We start from the raw sequence: 21,468 nt of genomic DNA on the forward strand, positions 1-21,468 counted from the left end.
CCGCTTTGGTTGGCCCCGTGGATGGGACATTTTGTTTTAAAAAGCGGACGGATGGAAGCGTCAATAAGAGCACGGTTGTTTGCAAATTATGCAAAAAGGAATTCGCATATCACCGCAGCACATCAAGCCTCAAGTATCACCTCAATGCAAAACATATAGCAGCTAGCGTGGAAGCTAGCGTGGACGTTAGCCCGACTCGGAGTACAAGGACCCACACCCAATTCGCGTTGATCAAACAGTTGCCTATGCAACAGAGAGATTTTATTTTTCATCAGGATATTGGAAGAATAGGAGGGATTGAGGTCAATCACTGGCACTTTTTTATTTTATTTTAAATGGTACACTTTATGTTGAACTATTTATTACATTGTTGGTGCAACTGGCACTTTATCTTGAACTGTTTATTGTTTTGGCCAAGGTTGTTGAGAGAGTTGGACTGAAATTGATTAGATTTTTTAAATCAACTGTTGGTAAATCAACAAAGTCTGTTATGGCCTCTGAAGCATCAGAGAGATGTTTTCTAATAGTCAGGGTTTCCAATGTTCTGAATGTACTTGAAAGTATTGTGTTTTACTTAAAAAACAAAGTGTTATAGTTTACAGAAGGTCTACCTACCTATAGTCTACCTGAATCTCTGAAATGTACTATATTCCTAAATATGCTATTGCTACACTTTATGGCAAAAATTGCACTTTTCTGTTGGTCTTGGTTAAGTACCACCTTGAAAAAAATAAACAATGTTTTGTTGCTTAAACTTATGTATTCAGTCATTATTCAATGGTATACTAAAATCCATGTGAAAAAAATTGCTTCTCACTGTTCTCAGGTCAAATATTTATATGTGATTAAAAATGCGATTAATTTCGATTAATTAATTACAAAGCCTCTAATTAATTAGATTTTTTTTTTTAATCGAGTCCCGGCCCTAGTAAAAATTAAAATTTTAATATAAATGATTTGCTGTGGCCAATTGTTTTCATTGCATTTACAGACCCTTGTAACTTACTGATTGTAGAACCACGCTAAAAATAATCATAAATAAATTACATAATAAAAATAAATATATTGCAATGCGAGAGGCATAACATTACTCAGCCTCCCCGGGAAAGTTTACTCTAAGGTACTCGAAAGGAGGGTCAGGCCGATTGTCGAACCTCAGATTGAGGTGTAACAACGCGGATTCCGTCCTGGTCGTGGAACGACGGATCATCTTTTTACTCTCGCAAGGATCCTGGAGGGGGCCTGGGAGTACGCTTATCCGGTCTACATGTGTTTTGTAGACTTGGAGAAGGCGTATGACCGAGTTCCCAGGGAGTTACTGTGGGAGATGCTGCGGGAGTATGGGGTGAGGGGGTCTCTACTCAGGGCCATCCAATCTCTGTACTCCCAAAGCGAGAGAAATACTTATTTTCCACCATAATTTGCAAATAAATTCTTTAAAAATCAGACAATGTGATTTTCTGGATTTTCTTTTCTCATTTTGTCTCTCATAGTTGAGGTATACCTAAGACGAAAATTACAGGCCTCTCTCATATTTTTAAGTGGGAGAACTTGCACAATTGGTGGCTGACTAAATACTTTTTTTCCCCACTGTAAATGGATCGGATTTCGAGGCGTAGTCGTGGGGGAGGGGGTCTGCAGTTCGGTGGACTAAGGATTGCACCACTGCTTTTTGCAGATGATGTGGTTCTAATGGCTTCATCGGTCTGCGACCTTCAGCACTCACTGGATCGGTTCGCAACCGAGTGTGAAGCGGCTGGGATGAGGATCAGCACCTCCAAATCTGACGCCATGGTTCTCAGCAGGAAACCGATGGACTGTCCACTCCAAGTAGGGAATGAGTCCTTACCCCAAGTGAAGGAGTTCAAGTATCTCGGGGTCTTGTTCTCGAGTGAGGGAACAATGGAGCGTGAGATGGGCCGGAGAATCGGAGCAGCGGGAGCGTTACTGCAGTTGCTTTACCGCACCGTTGTGACGATAAGGGGGCTGAGCCAGAAGGCAAAGCTCTCTGTCTACCGGACATTTTCGTTCCTACCCTCACCTATGGTCATGAAGGATGGGTCATGACCCAAAGAACGAGATTGCGGATACAAGCGGCCGAGATGGGTGTTCTCCGCAGGGTGGCTGGTGTCTCCCTTAGGGATAAGGTGAGAAGTTCAGTCATCCTGGAGGGAGTCAGAGTTGAACCGCTCCTCCTTCGCGTCGAAAGGAGCCAGTTGAGGTGGTTCGGGCACCTAGTTAGGATGCCACCTGGGTGCCTTCCTAGGGAGGTGTTCCAGGCCCGTCCAGCTGGGAAGAGACCAAGGGGTAGACCTAGGACCAGGTGGAGGGATTACATCTCTTCGCTGGCCTGGGAGCGTCTTGGGATCCCCCAGTCAGAGCTGGTTGATGTGGCCAGGGAAAAGAAAGTTTGGGGCTCTCTGCTGGAACTGCTACCTCCGCGACCCGACCACGGATAAGCGGGAGAAGATGGATAGATGGATGGATATTGCAATGCTCAAAACAGCAACATCCAACAGTCTCTAATCCTTGGATATTACATGTCACTGCATGCATGCACGGAGCACCCGTAGCGCAGAGATCATCATATCATTCTTTCTTGTATTAGGACTATTTAACAAAACTAAAACAAAAAACGGACTAACATATGTAGTGCAGTGAGCAGCAGAGGTGGTGAGAGGCGGGGCTATGGCTTCATCGTTATCAGGAAATGATCGTATAGGACGTACACACGGAGCCGTTAGGCCCCCCAGAGCGTTTCGTCGACAGATACCCACTTTGGGACCCGTTACCGTTTGAGGGCTCGGTTTCCGCGGTTCCGTTACGGCCTCGTGTGGACAAACCGTCCATACGATAGAGAACTGTAGCAGATACAACCTGTTTCGTGTCTGTGTGGACGGGGCCTAAAGCTGGAGCCAGACGGAGATGAAAACGAAAACGAACCAAATTCGATATCAAAAAAGTCTGCCGGGCCTGTAAGTGGCGCTGTACTTCTGCCACAAAATACACCAAAAGCAGCGAATAAGACCCCCTGAGCATGGTTGCCATGGTTGCCTGGTTGCCCTTCTGTTTATTCTCCGCCGTGGGTTTAGCAACATGTAGTTCATGTTCCATTTCCACTTGTTGCTGATGTTTGTGGTAGAGGAGCTGTTTGCACTAACATCTGTAGCATGGTCAGTAGCTTCTGGAGTAACCCTGTGATCCGCCATTGTTGTTGTTGGCGAAACACATCAGCAATGACGCGGGTGACGTTGGGGTGAGCAGCAGAGGCGGGGAGAGCTATGGCGTCATCGGGATCAGGAAATGATCGTATAGGGCGTACACACAGAGCTGTTTGGCACCCCAGAGCGTTGCGTCCGTGGATCTACCCACCTTGGGACCTGTTATCGTTATCCGCGTTTCCCTGTCGGCCTCGTGTGGATGAACCGTCTATAAGATAGAGAACTGTAGCGGATACGACCCGTTTCATCTCTGTGTGGCTCCAGCCTAAAGTCCTCTCCCTAATCATTGACTCTAATTAACATGTATTCTATTTCAAACCTGATTCTATTTGTTGTCACCTGGAGAAGATGTAATTATTCACAATCTAAGGATAAATTAGTCAACCACCATAACCTCTCTTTGTTGCTGCAAAGTCATTTTTCATATTTTGGGCAAATCTGTTTTGTCCCACAGTCAGCATTGTCCTTGCAAGTCAGGTACCACCAACCTTACCACTATGTATTCTATTACTTTTTAGCTAAATTACAAAACAAAGTTTGACACAAAATTGCATGCAACATTTTTCCATGTCTCTGTTCAACATTTCCAGCATAAATTACCAGTCAGCAAGCTCATCCGGCAAAGCTAAGAAGCAGCTGTTGATGACTTTTATTTTTGTAAGGCTGTTTCTTCTTACAAAATGTCGGATCACTACTGTAATGTCTTTTTAACAAAGGTGGGACATCCTACTGTTAGTTATTTTAAATTACAGTTAAGCATGCAGAAAATGTTGTTAGAATAGAATAGAATCCTTCTAAAGTGTTAAAGTGTAAGATAATACAAGTTATGCATTTGTTCCCTCATTCCTGACCCCACTTAATAATTATTGAGGTGATAGTTTTGCTAACAAGGTCCTCACTCAGAGCAATTTTCAGATGTGTTTATTCTGGTTTGTGTGACAGGCAGCCACACAGTCAGGACAAACACAAACCACCAAGACATTGTGTGATGACATGTGAGGTGTTTACAGTTGCGGCTGAACAGAATGTTTTTTGGCCATAGAGGGGTGCAGCCTGCAGTTATCCAGTGGCCATGTTCAACACAGTCTGCCATTGCATAGCCAAAATCAGTGGGGTGGAAAGGTTTATCAGACTGCTCACTGAGCAGGCAACAAGACAGTAGAGACTGGAGTCCATTTTAACTTGACCCAGAAAAATACACTGCAAATCTGGATAAAAGAACACATACAATTAAAAAAACGTAAAAAGGCTACATTTAGCATGTCTTCATGTTCATGCATGTCTTGCAAGACATAAAGTATATGGAGAATACAGAAATGAACAAGTCTTTTCTGGCCTCAGGTAAATTCCTTGATCAAAGTGAAAGCAATTGAAAAGCACAAAGCCAGGAGTGACAACCAGTCCCAAATCTCAGAATTGTACTTAAATATGAAAGGCTTTATATTTCAAATGAGTTGCTTTGAAATGAAGTATCCCAGTAGGATTATTGTATCAGCAGTTTATCCAGCAGGACTTCCAGGAGTCACAGCAGCATCACAAACAAGGTTCGACATGTAGCCAAGAAAGTTTCCTTGAGTAAAAAAGAATGTGGGTCCACCCCTTGATTTGGACAACATTCAATGGTTCTTCCTCTTAGCATGCTTCACCCCTCCACCAAGTATCAAAAGAATATTGTCTGAAGTTTTTTCTTCAATTAAACTGTGGATAAACAGACCAACAAACACTGAACTATGGTGGAAGAATGCCAGTGCATTTTCTAACTGAGTTTCAGTTGTATTCTCACACTGCCTTTTGACCAGGAAGAAAACCCTTTTATGGTACAGTAATACACACTGACAATATCAGATCAATATCTTCTTGATTACAGGGACATCTTTTTTCTGACTCAGACAGAAAACCATTGAAAATCAATAGCTTTGCATTAATCATTCTAGAGATATTGGAAACATACATAAACTAGCTAGAAAATGTGTAAAGAGTGAATTGGAAGATGTTATCTCCAAATGTGGCAGCAGAAACAGCAATCAGAATCTTAAATTGGGTTATATTGTAACAAGTGTAAAATAATATGATACACTGCAGGTATGTTGTGCTCTGCTGCTGAGTCCAGGTTTGATGTTGTTACAGCAACTGCAGATGAATCAATGGCCAGTTAACATCCATCCATCCATTTCCTAAACAGCTTATCCTGTCAGGGTCACAGAGGGCTGAGGCAGCAGCAGAACAGGGCGAGAGGCAGCGGGGTACATCAGGTTTGCCCATTTGTCACGGGACCAGCATACAGACAGACTCACCTAAGGAAATTAAATTTAAGAAGAAGAAAGAGGAGAAGGATGTCAGTGAGGGAAACCTTCAGAGAGGTTTGCATGGAGACTCGAAGATAAAAACAAAAAGTTACAGTTTACAGTATGAAAAGTTTTTTATCGTATTTCAGATTCCCTGCTTTATTTATAGTGTTTTTTATTTAAACATCAAGTATGCTCTGTGGTACATGTGTATATTTCACACTTTGCTCTGTAGCATAAATAACTCCAGTAACCAGCAAAGCTGAATAAGTACCTCAAAAAATATCTCAAAGTATAACAAGTATATTTATTGAACTGCATTGCTCAGTGTTATCTTGTATATGCTTAAGTGGGAATAATAATTAAAAAATCAATCAATCAATCAATCAATGTTTATTTATCTAGCCCAATATCACAAATGTTACATTTGTCTCAGTGGACTTCACAGTTTGTACAGAATATCAGTATGACAATACGACACCCTCTGTCCTTAGACCCTCACATCGTACAAGGAAAAACTTCCAGAGAAAACCCACAGTTTCAAGGGGAACATGGGAGAAACCTCAGGGAGAGCAACAGAGGAGGGATCCCTCTCCCAGGGCGGACAGACGTGCAATAGATGCCGTGTGTAAATTGAAAAGATAATACATTTGCAACATAGGTAGTCCAAATGTTTGGAAATGCATGTGTGTATAATAGGAAGATGAATCCACGAGGATATCCATCCAGGACTTATGATCCAGGACCACAGCCACGACTCAAGATCCAGGACTCGCGATCCATGACACAGGACCGCAGGATCATCCATGACTCCGGATCCCGGCGTATATAGACACCAAAAAGAAAGAAATTTGGGGAAGCTGGGTTAATCGGAACATGAGAGTACACAGGTATAGACAGAGAGAAGGAAGAAGTAAGATCTCCCCCGACAAACTAAGCCTATATCAGCAAAACTAGGGGCTGAATCTAATCAGCCCTAACTATAAGCTTTATCAAAAAGGAAGGTCTTAAGCGCACTCTTAAAAACGGAAAGGGTGTCTGCCGCCCGAACACAAACTGGAAGCTGATTCCACAAAAGTGGAGCTTGATAAGAAAAGGCTCTGGCTCCCATTGTACTTTTAGAGACTCTAGGAACAACCAACAACCCTGCATTCTTGGAACGCAATGCCCTAGTAGGACAGTAGGGTATAATGAGTTCTTTAAGGTAAGATGGCGCCTGCCCATTAAGGGCTTTGTAGGCCAGAAGAAGAATTTTTAATTCTATCCTGTGATGACATCGTGAAATAGATTTTGCGTCATGTTGTACTCAACGTTCCACATGTTTTTTGTTAATTAATATTTCTTTAAAACTCCTTTCCAATAAAAAATCATAATATTTTGAAACAAAAATAAAAGAATGGTGAAGTATAATGATTTAGAAATAACATACCAGTCTGCAACAAGACCCTGAAATCAACTGGTATCTAGAGCGGAGTGTGTTCATTGAATAATAATTCCTATGTTTTAACTCTCAACGCTAATTGCATCCTCATATCTTAAATTGTAATACTGCTTAGGCCCCCATATATCCCACTTAACTTAACAAGATTTGCCTAATCCCAAATACTTTTTTGAGAGTGTTAAATTCCGCTCAAAGATGCAACTCTTCTGCTCCTCTACTAAGAAATATGATGGTGATAATATACCATGCTGTATTTAGTTATACATACACACTACTTATGACACACACTACTCATGACTTGCCTTGTGCTTTCCTGAGATTGTTATGTCTTCCTTAGAATGAAGTCATTTTTCACAAGACACTGAGAACTTGTTATTTACCCCATTGTCGGGCTTTACCTTAATCAATATTAATTTGAATTCAAAGACCTTTCTCTTCTCTGAACAACCTATTTTCATTACTTTCATCATCTGCATTATGGTTAAACAAAATCTGAAAATGTATATCATATATGCATCTGAACTATTACAAATAAACTGCCTTTTGTCAAGTACGTATGTTTTATTTAAAAAATGAATTATTGAACAAAAGAACACTGTCTTCATTTTTATATTACAAATTATTTAGCAAACATACATTTTTATCGAAATTGTACTCACTGCAAAGTCTTGGAACTTTGATAAAGTATGGCAATCTTTTTCTTGATCCTTTTATCCCGAAATGTATAACTATTGACATTTAATAGGGGAGTACTTTAATAACCAGTCTCAGATTCTAACCTGTTCTGCTCAGTGTTCACATTATTTCTTAAATTCGTATATCTTATAGTGCAAATCATGCATTAATGAAGTGATACATTTATAACGGTTATAATGAGTATTTTCATATTATTTGTGGCAGTTCTAGTCAATCCTAGGAGTAGCATTGGCAGTAATTGAATATGTTCATACAACCTTCTTGAGCTTGGCACTAATTGAAAAGTCCCCACTGAGCATTGATTAAGTGTTGAGGTGTCGCTGGTCCTTTAAGAGATGTTTTGACTCCGCACGTGCTTGCCTTATAAGGGAGCCGCATCAAACGGTGACCGTTAGTTACCTCTGCTCTGCATCAAGCAGCGATATAAAACCCTGCCGGAGGAGAGGAGAACAGCTTCTCCAGACACTGAGACACGGAGGACCATCACAGAGAGCAGCTGATTCACCATTTATAAGTTGTTCTCTAAGAAGGATTGCAATATATGAAAGGAGAAAGAGTGGATATTCACGTCGCTCGGGATTAAGGACGGTGAGTTCTGTTTTATTGTTGTTTTTTTGTTGGGGGGCTGTACGTTTTTTTGGGGGGGGCTTTATGAGTTTCTTTGTTGGACCAACAAAGAAATACGTTCATGCCACGGTGTACCAGTTAACATTTATTTTCTCCTTAAACTATTATTCCTTCATATGTTGTCAGCTACTACTTTTGGCTTTGTTTAATCAAGCGACGATAACAAAACAAAGATTGGATTGGCTTTTGAATGCCAAATTATGTTTTATTTTTATTTTCTTCGTTTCAACGTCGCAAAGATAGTCAATACCTGCTATGAGATGAATGGACTTCAAATGTACATGGCAATACCGCCGTTTGAGTGAAATGACAAGCATTGTCTTTGCTGTTTCTCGCTCTCTGATCATGTTTTTGTCTCAGTATCCTCTTCTGAGTAGGACCAATGTCAAGGTAGCTATTGTTAAAATCAGTACTTCCGGTAAGGCATTAAAGAAATAAAAGCCTCATTGTGGAAACGAATTTATTTATTACAAAAGCTGAATCTATAAGAGAAACTAAAGGGACCTTTTCACATTTTTTATTGACTGCACCTTTAATTGTAGCGTTACATAAGTGCATATTACAGTTTAGTGCTAAGTATATTCAAGTTACATTTGTTGCAGCTTTACTCTGAAAGCACATTCACTGCACTTCCTCTCTAATTGTGGCTAAATTGACGTTAATTTGGGTCAGTAATATCGCGAAGCTGAATGACCGACAGTAACCTTAATCCACTACTAGAACAATGAAACAAAAGTATCACAAATAGCATAATAAGTCAGTCACTCGATTAATTTCGGCATTGTTATCATCCTTTTTGACATTTGGTCACAGTGAAAAATATGTCACTGTATAACAATCAACAGTAGCCCGATTTTCTTTCTTTCACGTTACAATGTTTTTTTCTTCATAATGTGTGCCAGCTAAGTTATGTCTTGTTTTTAGTGATTTTATCAAAGTGCATGTCTGTAGTGTTGGTGCAATGTCGACGACATACATTTGCTATGTTTTCGTTAGTGGTTTAAAGAAGAAAACATGTGTTTTGGTTTTTATGCATAGAATTGAAGATCTATTATCATCTTTTTGGGCAAAATTGCTTTGATTTGAACAGTTTTTCATTTTTTAAATACATGTCAAGTTTTTTCGGGAAAAATTGAAGACAATGAGGGTTGAGAAAAACATCCTGTATCAATGAGGTATGACACGTGAGCGAGAGTTGATGTAAACAAGTATTATAAAGAAGGAAGGTTTCAGTGTGTGCCACTAGAGGCGCCATGGCTCTGCACCATTTGTTCTGCTCAACACTCAGCTCCACATCTCTTCTTATTTCGGCATGCGATGTGTTTTCACCACCATGTTTACCAAAAGCAGACGATTCTTGAAAGGTTAACTCTGAAGATTCTCAGATAGTTTGACTGTGGAAAACATCAGTAACATCAAGCTGATCCAAGTTCTATAAATATCAGGTTTCATAATGGGTATCATCAACATGTAAACAGGATGTTATGTAAAAATATCGATCCCCAAATGGAGGTGGGAGAGTTTTAGTGACACCCTTTATTTCAGTGGTCAGAAATGATAGCCATGAATGTATATTATGTATTCATTCATTCAAACCTCTATATAAGATTCAATACATTAATTGAGGGAGACTCTTAATTTGCAATGAGGATCAAATACATCAAACTCATATGAAACCTCTTGTTAAAACCAAAGATAAAAGGAGAGAAGAAAATAACATTAAATGTCTATCAAATGTGGGGAAAGTGTAGTTGTCCTCCTACACATTGCAGACCACTAATGTGTTCCCCTCACTCATTTTGTTTGAGATGTGCACTTGTGTATTGCAATATCCATATTTGCCACGAAAATCTTAACATGTCATTTCAAACCTGTACTGATGTGTTGAGCTTTACGCCAACTACAATATAGGCATTCAAGTTGTTTCTGGTTCAAGTTTTACTGTATATGTTGCCCTTGTTTAATCACTTTCTTTGCAATCATGTGTTAAATCAAAGGGGCAGTTGTGTATTTTGTATTCATTATCTGTTGATTGGGTGTGTAAAATATCATAAAATAGCGAAAAATGTCCAATCCAGTTTCTCAAAGTCTAAGTTGATATTTTGTCAGTCCTAAAGCCAAATACATGCTGTTTATATATGATAGAAAAAGCAGAAAATCCCCATATTTTAAAGGCTGGAAAACAGAATATTTGCATAAAATACTACCATAACGATGATTTGATTATCAAGATAGTCTATTGGTTGTCTAATTGTTACAGCAAGAGCATGAATTCCTCATATCTTTTTGTTTAAGTAAGTCTTCGGCAGGAATCTTTCCGATAAAGCTGTGTGTGCCTTCACTGCTGCCATTTAATCAGGTGACTCATAGAGAAAACAGATGTACCAGTTCAGCAGATACTGAACGTAGGCCGCTGCGTTGTTTGGACATCCCAAAGGTCCTGTTGATTTTTCTTGCGAAATTTCATACAATCCGGTGGATTTACTTCATTCAGCCATTTCCATGTATCCTGCGAACATTTGTGCAATAGTGCCAACGTACTGGAATATAAACAGATGTGTTTTGTCATCTGCATTTATCATCTCTCATGTTGTCTTTTTGCCATCTGCACTGGCAATTAATTAGGTCATTCTGCAAGTGATGGTACACATTAGTTTCACCCTGTAAGTAGGCCGAGACTGCTAGGGAAGTGGTTTGACTATGTTGTTATTATGATTGCGTTAGAGAAAATGTGGTGTAAAACCATAGAAGTCTAAATAAATGGTTTAATCAGGGCAGGACTTTTTCTCAACCCACAAGCAAATGATTGATGTGTCCTTGATGTTGATTTGCTGTTGTTCGACTTGACAACCAATCAGCTTTATTCTGCATTCAATAAGATAAACAGGATTGCTTTAATCCTTTTTGAACTTGAGTTTTACCAACAACCTAAAGAAATGGCCACAAAAATGAGGCAACAGTTTTAGGTTAAGTCGCACTTGTTTTGATTTTATATAGACTTTAGACAGGGATGTACTCATCGTCTTGATCAGCTTTTTGTGAACTTTTTTGGGTGCTGCAATACATTTCACATCTAAAAATATAGTGTTCATCATAACACAATGGTCAACTCTACCTTACACAAACCTTTGTTTTTAAGTCCTGAGCCTCATGTTATGTAAAGCATTGTTAAGACACGTAAAAAAGCATGATGACATTAATAAATAAGCTAAGTATCTCAGTCTTGAGTGGCTGATCTGTTCTGATCCCAACATACAGGATCGAAAAGCAGCATTAAAAAATAGTTTGATAACTCCTCATTATTTTCAGTATTCAGGTCTTCTTTCTGGAGTCAATAACAAGTCCGGGAACCAATCCAAGGACTTTTGAATCTGCAAATAGAATAAACAAATAGGCATGTAAACTGTTTTGCCCCAGAGAGGTTTTTTTTATATGAGATAAACAATGTGCCATTTAGTACATCTGACAAAGCCCAGTTCCTTGCAAAACAGTGAAAAAGTGTATCAGCTTTTTCCATTAGTTGAGTTGACCAACTGCTTTGGTTTAATCAGTGGGTCGTTTAACAGAGGGGGGTTGGTGATGCTGTCTTGTAACATTTACATATAATGCAGCTTATCATGTGATTCGGAGGTGTTAACGGGGTAAAAACGGTGATGATTAAAAAAATGTCTGACAACTTTGACCACTTAAAAACTTCCCACTACACACTCATCCTGTCAGTTGGAGGCTGACCTTTGGACGGATGAGTCTACATGTAGTGTAGCTGCAGTAGTTCCTCAGTCATCAGGCGACTTGGTTTGCTCAGTGCTGCTGTACTTTTGGCTGGTCTGCGTGTCAGAACTGTTTAGCTATATAGGTAAATCCATTAGAAAGGCTGTTGTCTTTGAGTAAGGCTTTTTTGTTTCTGATGGCAGCTGTAGTTTAGTTTTAACATTATTAAGCAACCAGGTAATATCTGTTGTGTTCCTGATATGGTATTTATTTTTGATAGAAGATCTATTTCTGACTGAATTTATTTTCTTATCGTGGCACGATTTACAGGTCGGCACAGCTATGTTTGGTATAAGCATGCGCTAGGTTACGGATTGCTGATGTCAGGACTTTCTGTTCTGTATTCATATTGGTTTCATTCGTCAATGTGGGATGTACGCTTTTTTTTGTTTTGTTAACCATGTCTTTTTCCGCAGGAACAAAGCAGCTGTTGAGGTTTTAGTTAGCTGACTGTGTCCTTTTAACAGAAAGCAAAGTGTCTGTTGTTTGTCTGGTCAACGTTTGCATTGTCTGACCCTCTTTCTTTGTCTTTTTGGGTCCCAGTGAGGAGCTGGAGCGTTCTCAGTGAGGTTGGGAAGACGTCATCATGACTGTCTCCACTCAACTGGGTTTACTGCTTTGGAAAAACTTCACCTACAGACGGAGACAGACTGTAAGTAGAACTGCTTTAAATTACTGACATATTTGTATTAATTGAAAAATATAGATATTTTCCATTCCATATGATTATTTCCCAAACCAGAGGTGTTCACTAATCCTTGCTGTTATTTTGTGAATTTTATTTTATTTATGATAAACACATAAAGCTTTTTATGTATATTTTTTAGTGTTATACTGGTCTCAGTATCACATACAGTATCATGCTGCCAGGCAGACTAATTAGCTTGCCTTGCATTGTGTCTTCTTTGAAGTTAGCTCTATTTATAATACAATCAGGCACAGTTTTAGGTCAGTCCCTTAAAAAAGACTAAAAAGCAAAATGGAGGGATATCCGTTCTTTTGAGAAATGTCCCCTGAGTGCTTTTCCCAGTCACATTTTCAATGCACTTGACTGGTAGATGATTTTCCCAGTACCACATGACTAGTCATAAGGGCAGTACAAATACTTTCTAGATGTCTTCCCTCATAACTACGCAGTCCAAATGATGTAATTATCTTCTCAATCAATCAATCAATCAATCAATCAATCAATCAATCAATCAATGTATCTATCTATCTATCTATCTATCAATCAATGTTTATTTATATAGCCCAATATCACAAATGTAACATTTGTCTCAGTGGACTTCACAGCCACTCGTTCTGAAAGCATCACAGTCTACAGATCACTGTGAGTCATTAATGATGTAATGATGACATATGCAGTATGTCCAGTTACCATCATGTTCTGGTTGGTGCCCACATACTCAAAGTTATGTAAATCAAATTCACTTCCTAGCAGTAGCACAGTGGATCTTTATACATGAGGAGGCTCATCTGCATACAATTGAGCCAGCTGACCATGGCGGCTGGACATAAGTCCACTTATTTCCAACAAAAGGATACAGTGTGTACTCTAAGTCAGAGTCTTTATTCTTTATCCCTGTGCTGCTTGTCTGGCATGCTGTTTCAAGCTGAGACACTGGCAGCTGAAGTAGAGGGGCCATATGGAGCAGATGGACATAGTTCCTTAAACCCTGCAGACCTCCCTCTGTCTCGCTCTGTCACCCCTTATTAACCCATATACCACCCCAGACTCATTGTGGGATGGATTACTGTGTACAAAGGACAACAGCCACCTTTAAATACAGATATTTTAGAGGGCACAGAGATACACTCACAAACTGATCATGTTCTAAAGAAGCAGAAATGACCTTAGTTGAACTGAAACACCCCAAAAGTGATGAAAACTTGTCAGTAGATGATAGTATACTAAAATATGATTAACTCATTTGTTTTGGCAAGTTTTTGTTTCCTAAAATGTGATTAACACATATCATCATCCTTTTGTCTTCTTTTCTTAGGTCCAGCTGCTGATTGAGATCATCTGGCCTCTGTTTATCTTCCTCATCCTGATCTCTGTCCGAATTCATTATCCACCCTACGAGCAGCATGAATGTAAGCACACATTAAGACAGGGAGAGATATACACATTCATTTTTTATTTCACTCACATATATAACAAAATTAAGCTTCATTGCTTTTTTTGCAGTATTAAAATATATAGTTGAATTAAGATGAATGAAACCTCAGGTACATTCAGATTTCCCATGTTGATTGGTTATTTTTCAAATTACTTCAAAAACAATGGTGTAGGTTTTTGTAAGACATTGTCTTTATTCATCCAATATTTGTATCTTAGTGATCAACATATTACTCAATCAAGGTTTCCGCATAATTGTCATAGTAGGATTGTTCGGAATTGTTTGCACTGTGTGGACCTTTATGACCTTAAGCTCCTGGAAAAGTTGGTTTCACAACGTTGACCATGTTTGACTCCAAAAGATTATCATGGTCTAGACTCTAGAGCACAAACAAAAAAGGGCCTTTTAGCATTTCCAAGTCGCTTTATTCACTTGGGGAAGGAAAACATACAAACTACCGAGATGGCTTTGACACCTTCATTCTGTACATCTTAGAACATGTTGTGCAGTTTCAAGCTTGTAACACAATTATAGATTACTGTTTTAGGATTAATGAAGTGTAGCTCCTTAATCGATAGTGTTTACATGTGACCGTTTTAGTATCCACTAAACAAGTTCCCTTATTTGGAACAAAATCATCGATATCTAATGACAGCGTATTACAAGTGTGTCCAATCCCATTAACCCAGTGAACTAAAGCCTCCTGACCCCCTTTCATCCTCTACTTATCTTTTCGACATAATAGCTAGTTAACATCAGTAATGCAGCAGTAGCAGTTAAGTTAGCTGATAAGTGTACAAACAATTGTAAAGGTAATGTAAGTGCTGTAAAAGCAGTGGCAATGAGTGACACTTTATAGTTAGCCTAAGTTCAATGAGTTGGACATTTAGTAGTACAGGTAGTTTTATATGTTGGAGAGTAGTGGAAACATATAAGTGAATGGGACACTTGATTGGCAAGGATGAAAAATATCCTACTGGTTATCAGTTTTCTCCAGTGATCCACATTTCAAAAACACATCATATAAATTGAATTATTTTCCTTTCCTTTCCAGGCCATTTCCCTAACAAGGCCATGCCTTCGGCGGGTACGTTGCCGTGGGTACAAGGCATCATCTGTAACGCCAACAACCCCTGCTTCCGTAATCCCACCCCAGGCGAGAGTCCCGGGGTGGTGGGAAACTTCAATGATTCTATGTGAGTACCGTGGCCCTGTGGCTGATTTATAGCTCAGGCAGTGCAATACTTTGAATAATCCAAAATATTCACGCAGTGCATTTTTGTATCATTTTGTATCTATATTATTCTATCTTTTAATAATATGACATATGAAAATATAACATTTAACATATGAATGTATAATGTGCTTTTAAAATAAATACTCAAGCTTTGTATTCTCGAGATGAAGATGTGTCTGATTTTGTCTCGTTCTGTAACATTCCCAGAATCTCCCGCTTGTTCACTGATGCCCAGAAAATCCTACTCTACAGTCAGAAGGATAAAAGCTACGATGGCTACACAGGACTACTAAGGGCGCTCAGAAAGATGCAGGAGAACACTGCTCGTAAGTACATACCTTTTGTTTTATTTATTTGTCACAGTTATTGAATGACGACCTCATTGATTACCAAGTCACCCACCCATTCACAATCAGTCATTTCTGCTGCCTGTATCATCATTCAAATGAGAGCTCCTACATGACCTCACATCCAGTCATGATTGGAGTCAGTGACTCACACCTATAGTTCCTTCACACATTGATGATGTTAAAACTAAATGAAGTTACTGCTCAAGTTCCCCTCACAGTGCAACAGCTGATTGAAGTCCTCTAAGGAACATCCTTATCACTGCCTGCCAGACGCTGAGGCCTCTCTCCTTAAAGCCAGTGGGTGTAACTTCTCTTTTAATGAGTGAGCAGAGTGGTGGCACTAGACAGGAAATTGCACCACCCTGACAATCATTATAAAATCACTGCCCAGATCTGGTAGAACATGTCAAGTTGTTCTGACTGGAATGTCTCTGCTTCCTGTCATGACATTTAGCTATCTCTGCTCTCAGTTTAAACCTGAAAATGTAATCGTAATCTTACATTTTAATGCTAAGGTTCGCAAGTTTGTTTTACCATGACCATGGCAGCTCTGAGATTAAAAAAGGATATCTTTCTAAAATAACATCTTGTTTATGACTTCACTGTGCTGAGTCGAAGTAACCTGCAAATGGCAAAGTGTTTTAAATCCTCACTTGAATAAAAGTCATACAATGCACTTTATCTTGTGTAAAAAAACGTTTTAATTCAGTACCCATTACTCTGACATGGGAGGCATGATAAAAGCAATCTAGCTTGTTTTAACATTCAACCTTGTGTGCAAAGACAAGCAGGAAAAAAAGGAAATGGAAAACATTAACATTCTTAAGCCCCACGGACCCGGTTCCGGGGCCGAAATCGCCTCATTTGCAGGAAACAACGTCTAAGGAACCTTAATATTTAATAAACTATGAATATTTTATATCCATATAACGGGGAAAAACTCATTTAACTGATCTTTTTCATTTATTTTTTCAAAAAAAACACACAATGCTAACAGTGAGCCTCTGAATTAGCCCAGAGCGAAAAATGCTAACCTATTACTGCACCGAAAATCACTCCTAGCTCCCTTATTACTTATCCTAGCTGCACATCCAACACATCGTTTATGATCGTAAAGACACAGAATCTAACGGTGCCCACCTCAACACTGATACAAACTCGCGACGTTATCAACAAAAACGTACATCAAAACATGTAGCGCTACGTAGCCTACAACGCTAAAATGGCTTACCTTGGTTTTGTCTGGTCAAAACTGGTCTTCAATGGCATTAAAACGATAACAACGATGATGTAGTTAATCCATAGGTTAATATCCAATGTGGCTGTGTCCCCTTTGAAATGTTCTGATAATCTATAAGCAATAAAACTGCAATTCCGTTTTAAAATAGTAGAGCAGGCCATTCCTACGCTCTGTAGCGAGATTGAATGCGCGAAGACGCAACCTTTTTTTTTAACATGAGTGTGTGCTGGAGTATTTCCCTTCGATTCTATTGGCTCTAACGGTCAGAAAGAGATGTCCCATGTCAAAATCGAAGAAGGGGGGCCAGAGATAAGGAAAATCCACCCAAATGGCCCCAGAAGAGGGTTTTTTTGCTAAATCTGTCTTAAAAGGTAAAATATCACTTGTTTTGCATCAATCTTGATACAGGGTACTTATTATATATATATATTATTATATACAATCAAACCGCATGCTTGTGTGTCCGGGGCGGGAGATTGGTTGTTGGTCGAGTTTCAGCCCCCCTTCCGCCGGCAAGCTTCAACGCATGCCGCTGTGTGGACGGGCCGTAATTGGACGAGGTCCTTTTGTCTGTTCCAGTAGTGTAGCTTTGATACTGCAACATTTTCTCTGAGACACAGTTAGATGAGCAGAGTGTACCGTCAGAAATTATGCAATGAAACAGAACAATCAAGGTTGTTGTTGTTCTGGTTACAGTCTGATTTACAATAAGTTATATAAAGTCCCTACAAAGCAGAGCATGGCCTGAAAAAAGGACAGGGATTACAGAACAAATTAGAAGAAATTCAGTTCTACAAAAAAAATATATTGTAGAAAATCTCTACATTTGCATGTTAGGTTTATTGGATCTACAGATAGATTTTCATTGTTTTCTAATAACTAAAGGTCATGCATTTTAACTGGATTTGTTTGGCTCTTTTTTATTTTAACAGCACATCTGTGCACTTCACCAAGATAGATTTTTAAATGCACTGCCTCATGCTCAATCGCATATGACACTGTGCATGTGCCTTTAATCCACGTCAGGGAATGCAACTGCAGAGGGATTTTAAGAGAAGGGATCAAAGAGTGTGGAGACCCAAGTGTCTGTTAATAATTGAGCAACCGGCGGGGGTCAGCAAATGAGATTTTCACTGATAGGGAAGGAGCCCTGTGAAGGGTCAGGGAGAGGGATGAGCTTTTTCCCGGAGGATAAATCACACAGCATACGCTCTGTCTGATGCATTCCTGCTTTAGGAGAGAAGACAGAATGACATGGCAGATCAATGAAAGAGAGAAAATCAACAGAAGTTTGAACATTTATTCAACATGTTTGAGACGAGAAAGGTGCTCTTCATACCATGTAGATTGATCAGGCTTTTTTCTCACCTGTGTACCATTCCTAGCAAAAGTTAAGCCTGAGCTGGATTCGCATACTAACCTTGCATTTGTAGGCTTTCATTTCCTTCATGTTTTATCTTGTTGACTCCATTTCATTTAAAGGCTCAATGTGTCTGAGCCTGATCTTTTCAAATGGACAGTGTTCCGCCTTGAATGATTGTAATCCTCGCCTTTAAATCAGCCCATGCATGTCTAGCTCAACCCTTACTTTAAGCTTTCCCTTTGTTTATCCAATCGTGTTAAAACCATATCCCACATTTAAAATATGTCCTTGAGCAGGTGAGAAATATAATCCCCTCACAGAAATGTCCTTTAGGACGTGTAAATCTGATAGGCTCTCACAAACAAAGTCAGACATGCTCAGATACTATCCAACATGTTATTTATTTTCCATCATCAAAATAGTCATTTACATTCCACCTATTACACAGGTCTTTTGTGTGTTAATTTCATAGCAGTCAGAATTTCATTCATCCATCCACCTTTTCTTGCTCAAACTAGAAAAATCCCCTGGCATTCAGGAATGCGCCTTAATGCTTGTTAGCAAAACTAAGTGCGCTTTGTTATATTATTAAATATGAAATAAACGAGGGAGCAGCAGGAGCAAGCACGGACTTGCGTTGTGGTAATTGTATGCACACCCTTCTACAGCAGGTCCTAAGGTAGGAAAAACAAACACAAATAATGATTGTTACTTTTTACGTTGTCACACTTCCAAAGACGTCTTTGCCCCTGATGGGGGGGGGGGGGGTAAACCAAAGCAAAGACATTTGACACTCACAGATAAGATAAAACACATAGATTGAATACAGACACACAAGGTCCTTTGATGACTTGATAGGCTTTTTATTAAGTCTGGTCTGTCCTCAAGGACCTTTGAATGAAATGCACCATGGGAGATATGACTTCCAACTGGGACACAGATTAGACCTTATTAGCACTACCCGTGTTGTTCACCCTGAGAGTTGAGGTCACTCACATGCAATTAGATGCACAGGTACACAATAACACACACACACTAAAAAAGCACAGAGCAGGGACGGTAGGGATGTTTGATTAACACACACTCACTTTAAATCACATAAGACACTCTCTGGTGCACATATATGGAGGCAGAAAAAGAGCGTGACCTCCAAAAGTGCACTCTGTACACACAGAACACACTGTTCTCTCTCACTTCCTCCCGGGGGAAGTTCAGGCAAAGCAATGTGTGTGTGTGTGTGTGTGTGTGTGTGTGTGTGTGTGTGTGTGTGTGTGTGTGTGTGTGTGTGTGTGAGTGTGTGTGTGTGTGTGTGTGTGTGTGTGTGTGTGTGTGTGTGTGTGTGTGTGTGTGTGTGTGTGTGTGTGTGTGTGTGTGTGTGTGTGTGTGTGTGTGTGTGTGTGTGTGTGTGTGTGTGTGTGTGTGTGTGTGTGTGTGTGTAAAAACAATTATCACTTTAAAAAAAACAGTAAGACATAAAATCACATTGTCCTGTGGTATTGGTATTTTGACAAGCAATTTAAATTGTTTCGTTTATTAACGCTACAACATAGCGTTGCGTGAGGCGGTTGTCGTTGTTGGGTGAAAAGCAAACAGCTGTTTGCTGCGAGGTAGAGCTCAGCGTGCTCCTTCACTACAGACTTTCGCGGCACCTAACCATTCGCCAAAATGTTTTTAAAACCAGCTGTGTCCAGCCAAGCGCCTGGCAAAAACAATCTTCAAATAAAAGAAAGTCAACGGAGGAGTTAAAGGAGAGTGACAGGGAGTAGGAGAAGAAGAGGGAGAGAAAGTTTCAGCCACACTGGCTTGATCGATGGAGTTGGCTTCGATATGATGCCAATATATACAAGGTCTTTTGTCGGCTCTGTGCCGACCTAGTGACAAGTAAGTGAAGAGTAGAAAATATTAAAGTATATTTGCTATTGGGAAATGTCCCAGAAGTTTAGGATAATGAAGAATCTAATCTATTACATAGCCATTACATTTCTGACTCCTGATAATGACAGGATGGCAGAAAGCGCATTATAAAAATAATAATACTCATAGCACAAATGTCACCCTCCTTTTTTTCTTTTAACAATGACCACAATATAATAATTTTAGTAAACCAAATATGAACAATTGAGGAAAATTAGGAAGAACTGATTATTCAAATGTTGTAGTTCAAGTAGTAATTTGAACAGACTAGTGGAGAGAAGTCATCATAAATGATTTGCCAAAATGTATCAAATCCCAATAGGATAATATCATTCTTAGTTTTATGCATTAAGCCATGCTTAGTTTATCAGTTACACAACACTTTAGAGACAGCGCGTGTAATAACCAAAATAAGAGCCGGGGGCTGCAGGACTTTTTCCTGTTTTCCTTGCATGATCTCTTTTAAATGCTGTCACATAACATCAACAACAACAATGACAACAATGACAACTAGTGAGTGTTTGCAGAGGAATTGGTAAAGACTCAAACAAAGTGGGTGAAAGGTGACCACAGAGACTTTGAGGAAAAGAGCTAGAGAGGAACAGGAAAATTGGTAGGCAGAATGTGACCAAAGTAGAGCGCCCTAAAGTAATAAAGGAATAAATTGTACGCCGCTGCATACAATTCATAGCTGAGTATAAAATGGAAGTGTGTGTTTGTGCCTGTGAGTGTGTTCTCAACCACAAAGCTGACTCAGGCCAGTTTGAGAAATGGTTTGACTTCTTTGGAATGCAGCAAAAGTACAAAACGCTCTCAAAGTGCAGAGAGGACAGTGTGTTTCTTTGCTTGTGAAATGAACACCATTCATATGTATAATTAGATTTGGAGTCATTTTGAGTTCTATTCATTGGTGTGTTTTTGTATGTTCTCAGTTTGTATGGCATGGACCTCTTGCACTGGGGTTTCCACTGTTTAAACAATGTCTGAAATATAAAAAATTTAAGAAGCATAATAAACAGTATTTTCTTTTTTTGTTTATTCCATCTTAACAATAGTACGTCTCTCATGACCAAACGTGTATAGGCTGAGCCTTAGCTTATAACATCGACCCTTATATTATTATTTATACACATTTGATTTAATGTTATTGTACATCTCTCTGCCAATACTGCTGTGAATCCTGGTTTTAATAGCAACCAA

General features: G+C 39.4%; 1 protein-coding gene across 2 annotated transcripts; it reads left to right on the forward strand.

Annotated features, from left to right (window-relative positions):
* Window positions 1-8,073: 8,073 nt before the first annotated feature.
* Window positions 8,074-19,637, forward strand: abca4a (ATP-binding cassette, sub-family A (ABC1), member 4a). Of its 2 annotated transcripts, none has more exons than XM_079641637.1 (5): window positions 8,074-8,231; window positions 12,585-12,693; window positions 14,045-14,138; window positions 15,219-15,360; window positions 15,609-19,637. In XM_079641637.1, exons 2-5 carry the CDS (start codon window positions 12,628-12,630, stop codon window positions 15,769-15,771), a joined length of 465 nt encoding a protein of 154 aa, XP_079497763.1. In that variant the 5' UTR covers window positions 8,074-8,231; window positions 12,585-12,627; the 3' UTR covers window positions 15,772-19,637. The 2 variants fall into 2 exon arrangements, with proteins under 2 accessions (XP_079497763.1, XP_079497764.1); XM_079641638.1 differs by lacking the exon at window positions 8,074-8,231 and adding an exon at window positions 11,990-12,126.
* The last annotated feature ends 1,831 nt before the right edge of the window (window positions 19,638-21,468 follow it).

This window comes from Notothenia rossii (genome assembly GCF_949606895.1).
Source record: "Notothenia rossii genome assembly, chromosome: 1".
In the NCBI taxonomy this organism is placed as follows: domain Eukaryota; kingdom Metazoa; phylum Chordata; class Actinopteri; order Perciformes; family Nototheniidae; genus Notothenia; species Notothenia rossii.